This window comes from Ambystoma mexicanum, chromosome 1p (genome assembly GCF_040938575.1).
Source record: "Ambystoma mexicanum isolate Mex_15411 chromosome 1p, UKY_AmexF1_1, whole genome shotgun sequence".
Lineage (NCBI taxonomy): Eukaryota > Metazoa > Chordata > Amphibia > Caudata > Ambystomatidae > Ambystoma > Ambystoma mexicanum.
Window position 1 is genome coordinate 1387202260 of NC_090921.1, and position 13619 is coordinate 1387215878.

At 42.6% G+C, this 13619-nt stretch overlaps 1 protein-coding gene across 1 annotated transcript in view; it reads left to right on the forward strand.

The window, feature by feature from the left end:
- Positions 1–749: 749 nt before the first annotated feature.
- Positions 750–13619, forward strand: part of DNAJA2 (DnaJ heat shock protein family (Hsp40) member A2) — a 312300-nt gene continuing 299430 nt past the window's right edge. The window contains exon 1 of the mRNA XM_069607061.1: positions 750–984. Coding sequence (XP_069463162.1) covers positions 907–984 — 78 coding nt within the window. The 5' untranslated portion in view covers positions 750–906. The remainder of the gene's footprint in view (positions 985–13619) is intronic.

A 13619-nucleotide genomic window follows, 5' to 3' on the forward strand; every position in this document is an offset into this window, starting at 1 on the left:
GACATGGAGGCAAAGGATTATACAACCCGAACAATCGTTATTTGTAATTTGGGACAGGTAGGTATGCATATTCGGTATGTAGAATGTGTGACATGTGATGACCAGTGTTATAAAAATGTGACAGACATATAATGCAAATTAATTATGAGATAATAAGTTGTGAAGCTTTGTGGTGGCATAACGATTACCCACTGTATCACAGCAAGCCTCAGCTTTTATTTTGTTTTATAACTCTACAGGAACAGAGGTGAAGAAAACATGAACAGGAACAGAGAAGTAATGTAGCATCTACCGGTTGCGGTGGCTACCAGTTGGGGTGGTTGGGGCGCAGAAGTTAAAATTGTAGACAGACAAAGAAAGAAAGAGGGAGGACAGAGGATGTAGAGGAAGATACTGGTCATGGTCCGATGAGATTGGTTAAAAAGGACACATGGTTTTGTTGACATAGCAAAAATTGACTACACACAAAAAGACTATCTGGGGAAATGTAGTTTTTAATGTGTAATTTTTCATATGGTTTATAATTGTTTTATATGCTGCTCGACTTTCAAGTAAAGAGGGAAAGCATAATCCGAGCCCTCTGTCTTGACATAGAATCTGGTCACCCTCACCCAAATTAATTATTAATTAGTTCAGTTTTCCGTCAAAGAAAGTGTACCACTGCCTGAAACGCTCAACATTACCATCGTGCCTGTCCTCAAGATGGCCCCCACACTGTACTAGACATGCGCAGTGTCGTATGACGGTTTAGGCATACTCTTGACCCGAGACGTACAGACGTGAGGTTAGTTTTGATTGACGTCAGTGCGTCGATCTCTCCTCTCTTCCTCCTCCTGCGGGTGTCCGGCTTTACTCCGCTCGGCAACAGACAGTGGCCCCCTGCCTCTCCCCCTTCCCGCTGTAACAATGACCAACGTTGTGGACACCAAGTTGTACGACATCCTGGGGGTGGCAGCCGGCGCCAGCGAGAATGAGCTCAAGAAGGTACCTTTTGTACAAGGCCACGGGACGGGTGGGGGTATTATTCCCCGGCGGCCAGGTCCCCGAACCGAAACCAAGGATTCACGCTCGGCCTTAGGATTTGTGTTGGCCGTGAGCTTGTAACCTTAACTTTTCTCCTTTGCGCCTCGGTCTGAATCATGTCAGGTCGCGCTACTTTCACATTGGAAAGCCGGTTCTGGGGAAGTCGGAGCCCCTTAAACTGACAGCCCTAAAGGGAATATAACCCCAGCCGTTGGTGTTTATGTTTCTATTGTTCAAATTAACCCCTGCTTGACACACTGTCACCTGCGCCCTCCCGTGGTCTCCCTCCCAACGTAAACAAACACGGTGCGGCATGATGAGGCATCAGACTGAATCTTTCCTTCAGTATGATGGGAAAGGTGTGAGTTATCATTCTGTCAAGGGAGACTGTGATGGTATCTTAATGAGAGCCTTTTCTAACGAGCTGAGCCTCGCTAATACACCGCTATGGTGTCGTTTGACTAATATAACAATATCGGTGTGTAAATTGGTAGTAGTAACCCCTGTCCCCGCCGTCTTCCCGTCCAGTTGAAACTATGATTGTCTCTATTCTTCTCTCTTGTGAATCAGTTATGTCCGGAACTTTTATAACTTCCCCGGTGCAGAGGGTTCCGGGCATCAATGTCTTTGATTCCTGAGCAGGGAGAAGACGTGAGGCAACCCGGGCCTGCATAATGCCGATCTGCAAGCAAAGCTGTAGTTCTGCAATTCTGTCCTGAGAAATTCTTACTTGGTGCATAGCATAAAGTGTTATTTGGGGTAGTGTGGCAAGTTATGGTAGCTGTCAATGCTGGAAAACATTTATGGTGGGGAAGCGTCCCTCTTAACGATGGGCGGGCCCCCAGGCCCTGTTGTGCACACAGTATCTCTGTGTATAACCCAATCCTGGCGATTTGCATTAAAGCAAAGAGCATTACGGGAACAGCATTATGTCCACAATTTTAAATGTTAAACATGTCTTATAGTGATTTAGTAAGAAAATCTTTAAAGCGAATAATTGACACTTCTGTTTTGCTTGGTCACAATATTCACTCTAATAAAGATATGTCTGTAAATTGCAGGATATAGGGTGGGTCGGCCCACGCATTCAGTAATGAAGAACAGCAGCAGCACAACCATATTTGAGACTTTGGCAGTTAATCTATGCAGTCTTGTTGCAAACTGCTTTCAGAAGACTAAGCAGCGCTTTGTGACTGCCGAGTCTACTGAAAGTGGTTTGTGTGATGAGACTATTTGAAGTATGTTTTAGTTTTGGCTTTTAGGTGACGATGTATTCATAAGATGTAACTTTTGCCATGGGAATTATAATTATTACTGTTCCTTTATAACGCGCTTCATACAGAGATTGGTTTCTAAGGAGATTGGTTTCTAAGCACGGGATCGGGATTCGTACCTCGTTGTGCTGCATTTTCTTGCTTTCAAGGCACCCTGTTGAAGTTAGCAGAGAGATTGGATGTGGGCAATGGACACAGCCACACAACCTGGGTTCATTATAAGATGGCTATGTGCTTTAGTCATGTCAGTGTTATTTCCAAGAAGTCTTCCGAAAGGTAAATGCTTACTGGCAGCTGTACATCCTCCTCTTGTAGAATACAAGTGTCCTCCCCCTCCCCCCGCCCCACCAAATGTGCCCAAAGCCACGTGATAAGGAGTGTTTGTCCTTGCGTCTGTCTCTTGCACTGAATTGATGTTAAAAACATGCATTGGCAAAACTAAGTGTTTTGGCTCTTGCATAGACATTAGAAAGGTATTTGCCAGACATCTCCATGTACCTTGTACTAACACTGTTTTCCAGCTGTTGCTAAATTATTGCCCTTTAGTCCCACTATGGTATGTACTTTAGAAGGGATTCATTCTATCCACTACCTGCACGAAAGCCAACACTGTTGGCTTTACCAATCCTTTTCTAGTTGGTTACTTCTAGATGGTGTATGCCAGAGAAGCCCAAAACGACCTCTTGTTAACCACTGAATAATCTGCGGCATTTAGAAGAGTCACTCTAGCATCATTGCACTGTACATACATGAGTATCTGTGTGATTGCCATGATGCTCTTGGCAAATAGTTTTCTAGTATTTAAGTTGTACCCCAGTCAAACAGTGGTGAATTGGTGCCTGTTATAGTGCAAACCTAGCTGAGAAGATACTGGGCTCTCTTCAGGGGGGTGTCATGGTATATGTATGGAGTGCTTCAAGATGCAGATGATATTTAGTAGTACTGTGTACTACTAATTATGTGTTTATGCAAAGTTCCCTTGAAAGCCACACAGTGGGCTGGCTATAGGCCCCATTTATTTTTAAAATGAGTTATGCAAATATCTTTAGTGCAGCAGTAGCATCTTCCACACATTGGTGCAAGTATAGCAAGAGAGCCCCAACAATGTGGAAATCTGGGATTTCTCCCGAAAACACTTCTACTAAAACCTGATGAAATGGGACATTTTTACAGACCCGCCCCCACCCTCTTTTTTTTAAAATAGAAAAATGGGTTAACAAGCAATAGAATTAATAGATCTCCAGGGTAATACATGATACACTTCTAGTGAATGCAATGTCACTAACGGCATACAGGAGCATTTGACATGATCCTGAGTTCGTCCTACCAGGATTGGTGCGTCCCCAATATATCGCGACCTCGCCAGTGTAAATATTTCCATGAAGCGGAGTACATAATAAATGCCAGCATTCCTAGTGTAAACCACTTTCATTTTTTGGCCTCAAATTAATCCAATAATAGTCACTGCTGCAAGTTCAATCTATGCTTGCATGGTCACTGTTGATGTTCATGAAGCTGCAGCCATAATGTATACCTTAATTCTCAATATAGCAAACTGGATCTGCTTTCCTCACATTCTATTTCCCACGTACTGTTCCCCAAGGTACGTGTTCCTAAAATACCATAATTGGGGTTTCCGAAGAGCGAGTCTTGTCTACAGGAGCTCAGATTTCAGAAAGCATTTATTACGTGTTTCCAATCGCTCATCTGTGTCTCTTCACTGACATGATTGGTTGCTACACTTTGCTGTCTCCTGGCATTTACAGTCTCCTGCCAGCAGGGCATGTTCTGGACAACACAGCGCCCAGCAACATAGTAGCATTATCAGTGCAGAGGGGTGCTCCGTTTCATAGCACTGTGGGGAGTTGGCCGAGGGCGGAACTCCGTTTTGCAAGCGTACTTATTGAAACTTTTCCTCCCTCTGATTTATCTTTCCCAGTTGATTCATCTTTTTGAAAGGCAAATGTAATTTGTCCTCTGCACTTTCTTACACATCCCAACAGTCCTAGCCAACATAGTCGGCGGTGAGGTATCATGGGAGTAGTAGTCCAAAGCATCTAGAGAGCTACAGGTTGCAGACCCCTGTTCTAAGGGGAAAGGTCAATTGAACTAAATTTGTATATTTCACTTTAAGATATGTTCATTTAACTGTGCATATATGAATAGGTAGCAGCTTTTTGTTTTCACTAGGGGGGGCAGAAATGATCACACTGAGGGACGTGAGGGAGCTCTACCCATCACTGCTATAATGTGGTTGCCAAATCAGTCAATTGACACAAGTATAACCAGGTGGGTTATGTAGGGAGAAGTATTTTAACATGAAAGTGTCCATAACATCTTGCGCTGAGTCATTACCCTACTTGTGCCGAGGTGAAAAAATAAAAGATTTCTGTTTAGTTATCCGTGATACTTTGAAAGGGGCAAACAGGAAAACACTGAGAACAGACTTTGAACATTTTTGAAAACACTCCAAAAAACGCATTCGAAACTAAAAAAAAGAGCCCCTCCACCCCCCCTAAAACAGGAAACCCTAATAATAGAGGCATGGCAAGTGTTTTTTGGGCCACTCGGCATGATCTTCAGTGGTCTTATTTGTAACCGCTCCGCGTATATTACATTTCTCTGGCTCAGTTTGTAAGTCGTGTTTTATTTAGGTTCTCCGGTCATATGTATCCATGTTGGAGCGTGCTAGAGAACAGGCTTTTTACATGATCACTGGGGAAGAGATTGAGATCCGCACGCCTGTGGCCACCCTGTTTTAACACACTCTCACTCTACTCCCTAATGCTTTATACACCAAGCTTTGCAACTAAGTGAAGTCACCGTTAAACACTTTACAAAAATGAGAATACTTGAAGAGCAAGTGTTGTAACATAAATTACTTGCGTTGTCTCCTATGCTATAAATGTTGTCCATAACAAGTTCCTGGAGGTCGCCTTTTTGGTACTAACTGGGTCACTATAGACACTGTGGGGAAAGGCCTTCTGGTGCAATAGGGCCAAAACATAGTTTTGATGATTTGCTTGGCGTAATGGCAACTGCTTTCTGTTGACAGGCCTATGGATGGCGTTGGTTTATGTTTGGGCACAGTGATGTCACAAAGTTTGTAGTATCCCAAAGCCTTGTTTTGAGTTTTTACTATGGGTTTAGGGTGCCAAGTGTGCTCTCCAACGTGTTGTCTAGTGAATGTCAAAAGTGTAGCCAATGTATTGAATCGAACTGATGATTGTAGCCATTGTATTATATTAGGTGCATTTTATATAGCCAATGTGTAGAATGTAGCCTCACTTTGAAATTACCTGTTCTAAATCCAACTGCATCTACGCAACCAAGGACACACATGTGCGTATCAAACTACGTACCTACGGGTACTAGCCGGGACGCATGGTCACCCACCGGCACACGTCTGTAGGGTATTTTGTGGAGATTTGGGGCCTGACGGTATTTTATTACCGCCGAAAAATAACTTAGCAATAATCACTCTTTGTATTCAGATTTGGCCATGTGCAACAATAATACAATGGACATGCATTATTTCAGCACCCAGACCTGCATATTTGGTATACGTGGTTGGTGGTATTTTGGTGAGCATAATTCCCTTGTTTTATTTGTGGCCCCAATGTCCAGAATCCCTTATCTTTGCTTAGATTTTTCGTGTGATCACTAGAGAGACCTCAGACCTACATTTTAGGAATACCACATTTTCCAGTGATAGTGTTGGTGTGCCACCATGGGCGAACTCACTGACTTATTTACGACAGAGAGCTATATATGGTAATCTTGTGGTAATTTCCACTACCTTATATACGGTAGGGAGCTATGTTCAGAGAGTCTCTCTTCCCGTTGGCTCATGTACCTCCAACAAGCTATGCTACAGTCACTCACAATTATTCATACTGATTCTGACATGCACACATCTGTCTTAAAATGACCATTGCACTGTTTAAAAATCTCCCCACATCATCGGCATTGTAATGGTAAATAGTAAATACACCACCCGTCTGTTTTCAAATATTTTTCTGTATTATAAAAGTTGCATTTAAACACAATCTCACTCTTTACAGAAATAAATAAAATGGTACAGTAAAAGCATTGTCTATGACACACTGCAAAGAGAGTGGCGGAGAACAGAACTCAAATTGCAACATTAGCATTTGATTAAGGCATGCACAGGAATCCTACACTGACTGCATATTACCGTACACACTCAGCTCCCACACTTCTCATTACCTTATCTTTTTAGTTGTTCTCTTTGGCTGTTCTCTTTGTGAATGTGGCTCCCTTGGATTAACTCCAGCAAAAAGAAACGCTTGCCTTCTCAAACCGGGGTCATTGCCTGGAATTCTCAACTTTTGCAGATAGGAATGCCTCAGCCAGTGGAAAGGTCCTTCTTTCAGCTCTCCCCAATCTCGACTGCAGCAGGACGCAGGAATCTGCATTCAGTCAGGAGTCCTACAGCCAGGTCTTCTCCCCAGTAGTGCAGAAAAATGTCTGCCTGTCTTTTTCCCCGATACTGCCCACTAAAACTTTCATCTCAGCCCTCTGTATGACGTGTCCCAATGAAATCCATCATCTCTCATCCTCCTACTCTCAACAATAGCTTCGCTTATACATTTGCAATTGTTGCAAATCTGACTTCCTTCTTCCTGCAGTTACTGTGCACAAAAACACGGAGAATCAGGCAGAGAAGAGAAGAAAAAAAATCTGCACACACATTTAAATGGCTTTCAGAGTATGCCTAATTCTGCAGTGGAGAACACATTTTATTAGTGGGTTATGTTAAATAAGGTTTTATTAGTCAGGTTAATGGTTAATAGGTTAGCTGTTAATTTTCAAATGTGTCTCTCGCACCATAGGCATTTCAGGTGAAAAATAGTGTGCATTTTTAAATGAGCACGTGTGCTTTTATCTGTAAAAATAGATTTGTATCTTATATGTTAAAATCGTTTTTGACTGAATAGCCTGTCTTTCCTTGTTAATCTGGTAACCCATATAGCAATGCACCGCACCCTTGTGGTGGTGCTGCAAAAAAAAATGTGCTACCTGTGCAGTAGTGCTGTACTCTGTGCTGTTTGCTACCTGTGCAGTAGTGCTGTACTCTGTACTGTAACACGCCAAATATCCTTACACGTCTATCATGCACTGCTCTAAACAACATTGTGCAACACTTTTGCCATTAGAATGCAGCTATTCCCTCCTACCCCCACCAACGATAAAAAATTCGGTCTAGCTACAGAAATAATGATTGGTCTGCAAACGCATTCTATACTTTTCAGACGAATTTCCCATACCTGGACTTTGTCACCCAAGGGCGTTCAACCTACAGCGCTTTGGGACCATACCAATGTTGAAAGGTGCTATACAATTACAAATAAAATATTCTCTCCCTATATTACCAATTCAATAAGTGATCTTCCTCATTCTGTAAATAAATGTCATGGGAAAGGGCATGGAGATGCATGGAACAATAGTATCTAGCTGCTTTGCAGAAAATCGAAGTGCATTTTGAGAACATAAAAGTGAGTTCGAATTTTTAAAAAAAAAATATTTTAACAATGCTAATGTAAGCATGCAAATATTTTGAGCACACAATGCAGTGTGCTTGGTTTTCATTTGTCACAATACTCTACCCAACAAGTAAAATGCTTTGGACATGCTTTTCTTTTGGGTGTAAGGCTTGCTGTGCATAAAACAACTTCTCCTTTATGATATGGCATTTATAACGCGCATATACACAAGTGTTTCAAGGCGCGACGAGGCAAGGGAGGGGGAACAAAGGGAAGACGGAAAACGATCTTACTAGGCCAGGTGTCTTTCTGTCGCTGCATTTGTTAGACACAAAGATTAGTTGGGTAAAGCCGCTTGTAACTGCTCTTTCTGCTATGCCAGTGGTTGTCATATGATAGTGTCGTTTACTTGCTACTCTTCCGTCCAGTAAATTGTTAAACTTAATTGATCTGTATGGAAGCCAAATGATAGCATATCGAGCAGGCATAGCTGGCAACTAAGTTTAATTGCAAAGCTACCTCCAGCTTGATCCTTGTTGTGAGCAGATTACTTTATCAAGGTACAACCAATTGCGAACATTCACTATACTTTTAGTTTCAAACCAGACTTGTGATCTTAAATAGCAACATCGAGCAGGCAATAAAATACCATGTTCGGTGTGCAAACTTTTGATTGGTCACTCAGCACAATGCTATCGTAAACATACTGCAGAAACCTACATTTAAAGCTGGGCAACTGCATTTAGTGTGTAACTAGATACAATGGGCCTCATTACAAGTTTGGTGGTATCCAGAGTGATGCCACCAAACGGAATTACCATTAGAGATTACAAGTGCTGGTAAGGGCAGTACATTCCTATTCCATTGTCCCACAGGACTCCATGGGGTGGATTTGCCAGTATTACTGGTACTGGTAATACTGGCTATTTTTGCTGGTGTGGTGGCAGAATTACATCAATCTCTTGGCTGGAGGTAATTACAGCCACCCCACTGGCAATCCTGGTGTTTGCCGGTCCAACAATGTTATTTCCGCACCAGAAAACTCATAATGAGGCCCAATGTCTTATCTGACCTAGCCTCTCTGAAACGCAAAGTGGCTGAGTGGAAGTGGCAGACTTCAGCCGCATCCTGTGACAAAATTGCCTGTTGCCTGCTCCAAAGGCATTACAGATTCTCTGTTTATTCCAAGAAGAGGGTTCACACCCAAGCCCGCATCTCCGGAGCTACTAACAACTCTAGCGAACTGTTCAAAATTTGCACAGAAATCGCCACTCCTTGTGCAGTCTCCACATCTCTCCTTCAATCCCTGACCTGTGTACGTCTCTGGCCTCCCACTTCCTTTCCAAATGCAGGACATTTTGTCCTCACTTTCCTCTACACCCCGCCCCCTTCGGTCCACTCTCTCCAATAGCACCGGATGAGGTCTCTTGAGTAGTCCTCTATATGAAAGTCTCCAAACAGATGCTACCTTCTGCCTTCTCTTGCAGATTTCTGTAACCAGTCCTTTGCCACTGGCTCCTTGCCTCAGCCCCTCAAGCATGCCCTTGTGCACCTCCTTAAAAAGCCCTCTTCTGACCCTTTCTGCCCTGCTAACTATTGCCCAACTGTCTGTCTCCACGACCAACAGTCTGTCTTTAGAGCTGCCAGAGGCACCGAAACTGCTCTACTGAACACCCGCAATGACCTGCTCTCTAATTATCCTTCCGTTCTTATCCTCCCTTGATCTTTCCTCTGCCTTTGACACAGTCAACCATGCCACTGTGATACGTCAGCTCGGACAATTTTACCATCACAGGTTTGGCTCTGGACTGGTTGACCTCCTTCCTCTCCAACAGACCTTTCTAAAGATAGGAAAAGTGGGCCCTTTTCCTATCTTTTCTCTCTCCACCTTTGGCGCCCCTCAAGGTTGAATCCTCTGGCTGGGGCTCTTCAAGATCTACCTTATTCCATTGACCCACCTGATCTCCTTTCTCTCCTCACTGGGGCTCTTCAAGATCTACCTTATTCCATTGACCCACCTGATCTCCTTTCTCTCCTCACTTCCGGTGTTGGGCAAACGTCACGCACCAAGTTTCCCTCTTCCTCATCTCATTCCTGATGGTCTAACTTCCATTTAGTCATGGTGCGCTGCCAATGATCTCTGCCTTAATGCCAGTAAGACCGATATCCTTTCCATTGGGACCCCTTCTGCTACCTTCCTTCCGTCACCCTTTTGTGAGGCAAAAAACCTTGGAGTCATCTTTGATTCCTCTCTCCTTTTCTCCTCCCGTTACGGACTTTGCCAAGAAGTCCCACTATCTGTACCTCCTCAGAGGTATTCTGCCTTTCCCTAGAAACTCAACGTATCCAGTTTTTCTAGGCTGGACTACTGTAACAGCTCCTTCCTTAATCTCCCTTCATCCTCTCTTCGTCCCCTTAAACTAATTCAGAATAGGATTGCAAGACTTGGGACCGCATCTCTCCAGCCCTAACTTCTCTCCACTTGCCCCTGATTGCTGCTAGGATCTGCATCACCATCAAGGCTTTCTGGGGCCTGGGTCCCCCCTACATCCTTCACTCTGCCTAAATATCTTCTGCTAGATTACTTCGGTCTGCTAGCTCTAACTCCCTTTGAATCTGTTGCTTCTTTAAGCAAAGAGTGGGGCTGTAGACGTCTCTCCTCTGCAGGTGCCTTCCCCTGGAATGGTCTTCCTGCCCCTCTCAGGCCTGACCCGGATCTCCTTTATTTCAGGAAACTCCTCAAGACCATCCCTTTCTCCTTCTCATCACCTCTCCTTTGCCCCCGCCTCTTATGACTGGCTTTCAGGTTCCCTCTCTATTACAGGGTCCATGGCTCCCTTCCACCCTGTCCTCCATCGCACTATCCCCTCCTTTTTTTCTCCCTTTGCTTACGTGCTCTCCATGGCACTTGCCCTTTGGCCTCCCCATAACACATGCACTTCCCCCTAATTTTTCCCTCCCACCTTAGCACTTATCGCTATGACCTGCACCCCCCCCCCCCACTTCCCTCGCACTTCTTGTTCTTCACTTGCACAATCCGAATGTCACCAGGCCTAGTAGGACCATTATTGTATCTTTCTCCATTGTTGTCCCCATTTGTATTGTCGCCTTGAAACACAATTTGTTGTATCAGCGCCTTACAAATGTCCAATAAATAAAATAAATGATCAGACCATGCTATACAGGCGAGTTATTCATTGCACCAAACTGAAGCCACCAAAAGAAAATTGGGTTGCCTTGCCTCTTAATCGGACTTTCATTATTTGGCAAAATGTTACTTTGATCTATTCCTTTGTTGGGAGCAACTGACAAACGTTTTGCCCAAAAAGTTGAAAGTGTTTGTGTTGTGCATTTGGTTAAACTAAAGGATGTACACATTTGATGTGAGCATTTAAGATGTGCTGGATAAGATCCTTGTGTGCATTATTCAATTCCTGCGTTCACTAAGCATTATTTACATTTTGTTGGTGGTGTTGCTGACAAAAAATAACTCCTGTGCTTGCTGTTGGAATCTTAATTATTATTTTTGCATGCAGATTATAATTTATTGAAGCTAGTATATCTGCATACAGAGTTGTTTGGATATTCAAAATTGATTTTACTGTAATATTTCAAACCGTAATAACAATTATTTCATTGTAGTGCAGTTAGTTGGGGTGCAGAATGACTACTGAGCCAGGTTTAATGTTGACTACAATTCCCTTGTACCAATTGGCACTTTGAAGAGTACATTAAGTGATTCCTCATGAATGTTCTTATTCCTTACATCTTGATGGCAATTGATAGATGTGTAAGTACGTTTCAGATTTAATCATTTTCTAAACACGTTTTTCGTGGTCTTGTGTGAGGGCTTCATCAGGACTTCTGAAAGCTTGAAGATTTGAGAGCCCATCTTATGTAGGTCAACAGGTAAGTAATGTGTTTTAACAAGGAGTCATAACGATTTGCAGCAGTGGCAGCTGACTCAATTAAGATAGTAATACAGTAACTCACAGTAACTCATTTGACTATGTACCAGTTATCGGACGCATCAAGGACCACATTAATAGGAAATCAAATAATTCACTGTTAAATGTGGCAGTTGACAAACGATTAGCCCATGTAGCAATTGCTATAAACATGTCTAAGAAGTATTAATCCCACTCACAAATGAAATTTCCCAAGTTAATTGACGAAGCAAATACTTGTGGCATTGCACATGCGGCACTTTTTTATTTTATTATTTTTTTTTTTTTACAAATGACAGACCTAGTCCTGTTAATAATAAAACTCAAATTCTCAAGGGGGACCATCTCTAGTATCTCGCCTGTGAAATGCCCATGGTACAGCATTGTGTTGCATCTTTGCAATTTATTTCCTGAAAGGAGACCTGCTTGAGGAGCATTCCGCCCTTTTTATTTAGTTCTGTAGTTGCTTTAATATCGGTATGTAATCAAAGTCCCATTATTCGATTCAGTAAACTAGATGGGCTGAAGCAAGAGCAAATAATCCAGTTATGTGTAACCTTATGGGTCTAGTTAAGATTGAGGAATATTGAAGATCATAACATCTAGGCATTCTGCAGCTGACAAGTGACCACGTTCTTCCAGTTAAAAATCAAACATGGGGAAATTGTTCTCTAGTCAATTTGAAGCATTCCGTTCAGTCCTTACAAGCCCTTCAACCACCTGAAATAAACTGCTTTAGACCGTTAGACGAGAAGTCAAATTCCTAGGTCGTCTTGTCCGTTCTTGCTTTTTCTTAGTGAAGTTGAAAGCCAGAAATTATGCAAATCCCTTGGCCATTGGTTTGAGGCAGACGACCTAGGAACCTTTCTGCTGGTCTTTTGCAATCCTATTTTGTTGCCACTTGCCAGGATTGCTTAAAAATCCTTAGTGCTTCTGACAAGTAACACTTTTGTAATTAAAGACCTCCTTGATGAGCAACACTCTTAATAAATGCACAGCAGTAGAGTATTACCAGCCATCCCGTGTTTATACATTCTCATTACCTGCTAGTGTAAGAGTTCTCTGTTGAAAGATTCAGGGCCAAGTATTCCGTTTCAGTTATCTTAACTTTCCTTTTAGTAGCAAACCCTGCGTTTCAAACTTCAGACAATTTAATAAAAGCTGGATAACGTGTTTTGGACTTGAATGAATGGTGCCTCCAATCCACATATTACAAAATATCTAATCTTGGCCTGTCCCCTCGGTCGTTCGCATGGCATGGCTGGAAAACCAACTACAAATGCCCAAAAAGAAATCGTGGCTGCCAATCCAGACTGATCCTCATGGAAGTCGCAGCCTGGGCACACCAGGCACCACACTGGCTGACGCAATGGTGGAAGTTAACTTGAACGAGAGCTTGCCACTTCTGACCCTGCAACCAGAAAACTCCCAAAGGTGGGAATATTGTCCACGTCAAACCAAAAGGGAACAGCCCACATTATACTGATGGGCGATTGTAAAGGGCTTGAACATAATATAATAAACATAGACAAACCCAGTCCAGTGTGGAATCCTGAACTAAGGAACAGATATTGAAGAATTTCAATAAGTTAATATTTTCTTTTAAAAAAAACTTCTTGTGAAATCAACATAGGTCTACTATTGTCTGATTTGAAGAGTAACTTTAAATGAAATTTTGATGAACTACTTGCTGCAATGATTTCTGAATTTGATTTTTTTTTTTATAGTAAAATATTCTTTTTGACTAGAACAACAATTTGGAGTACTTTTTTACTGAAAGATAATTTTACTCTCGACCTCTTTTAGAATTGAGCCAGGCTTGCTGACAGACCAGCGGAAGTAAAATAGATGGCTACCTTTCACAAAAA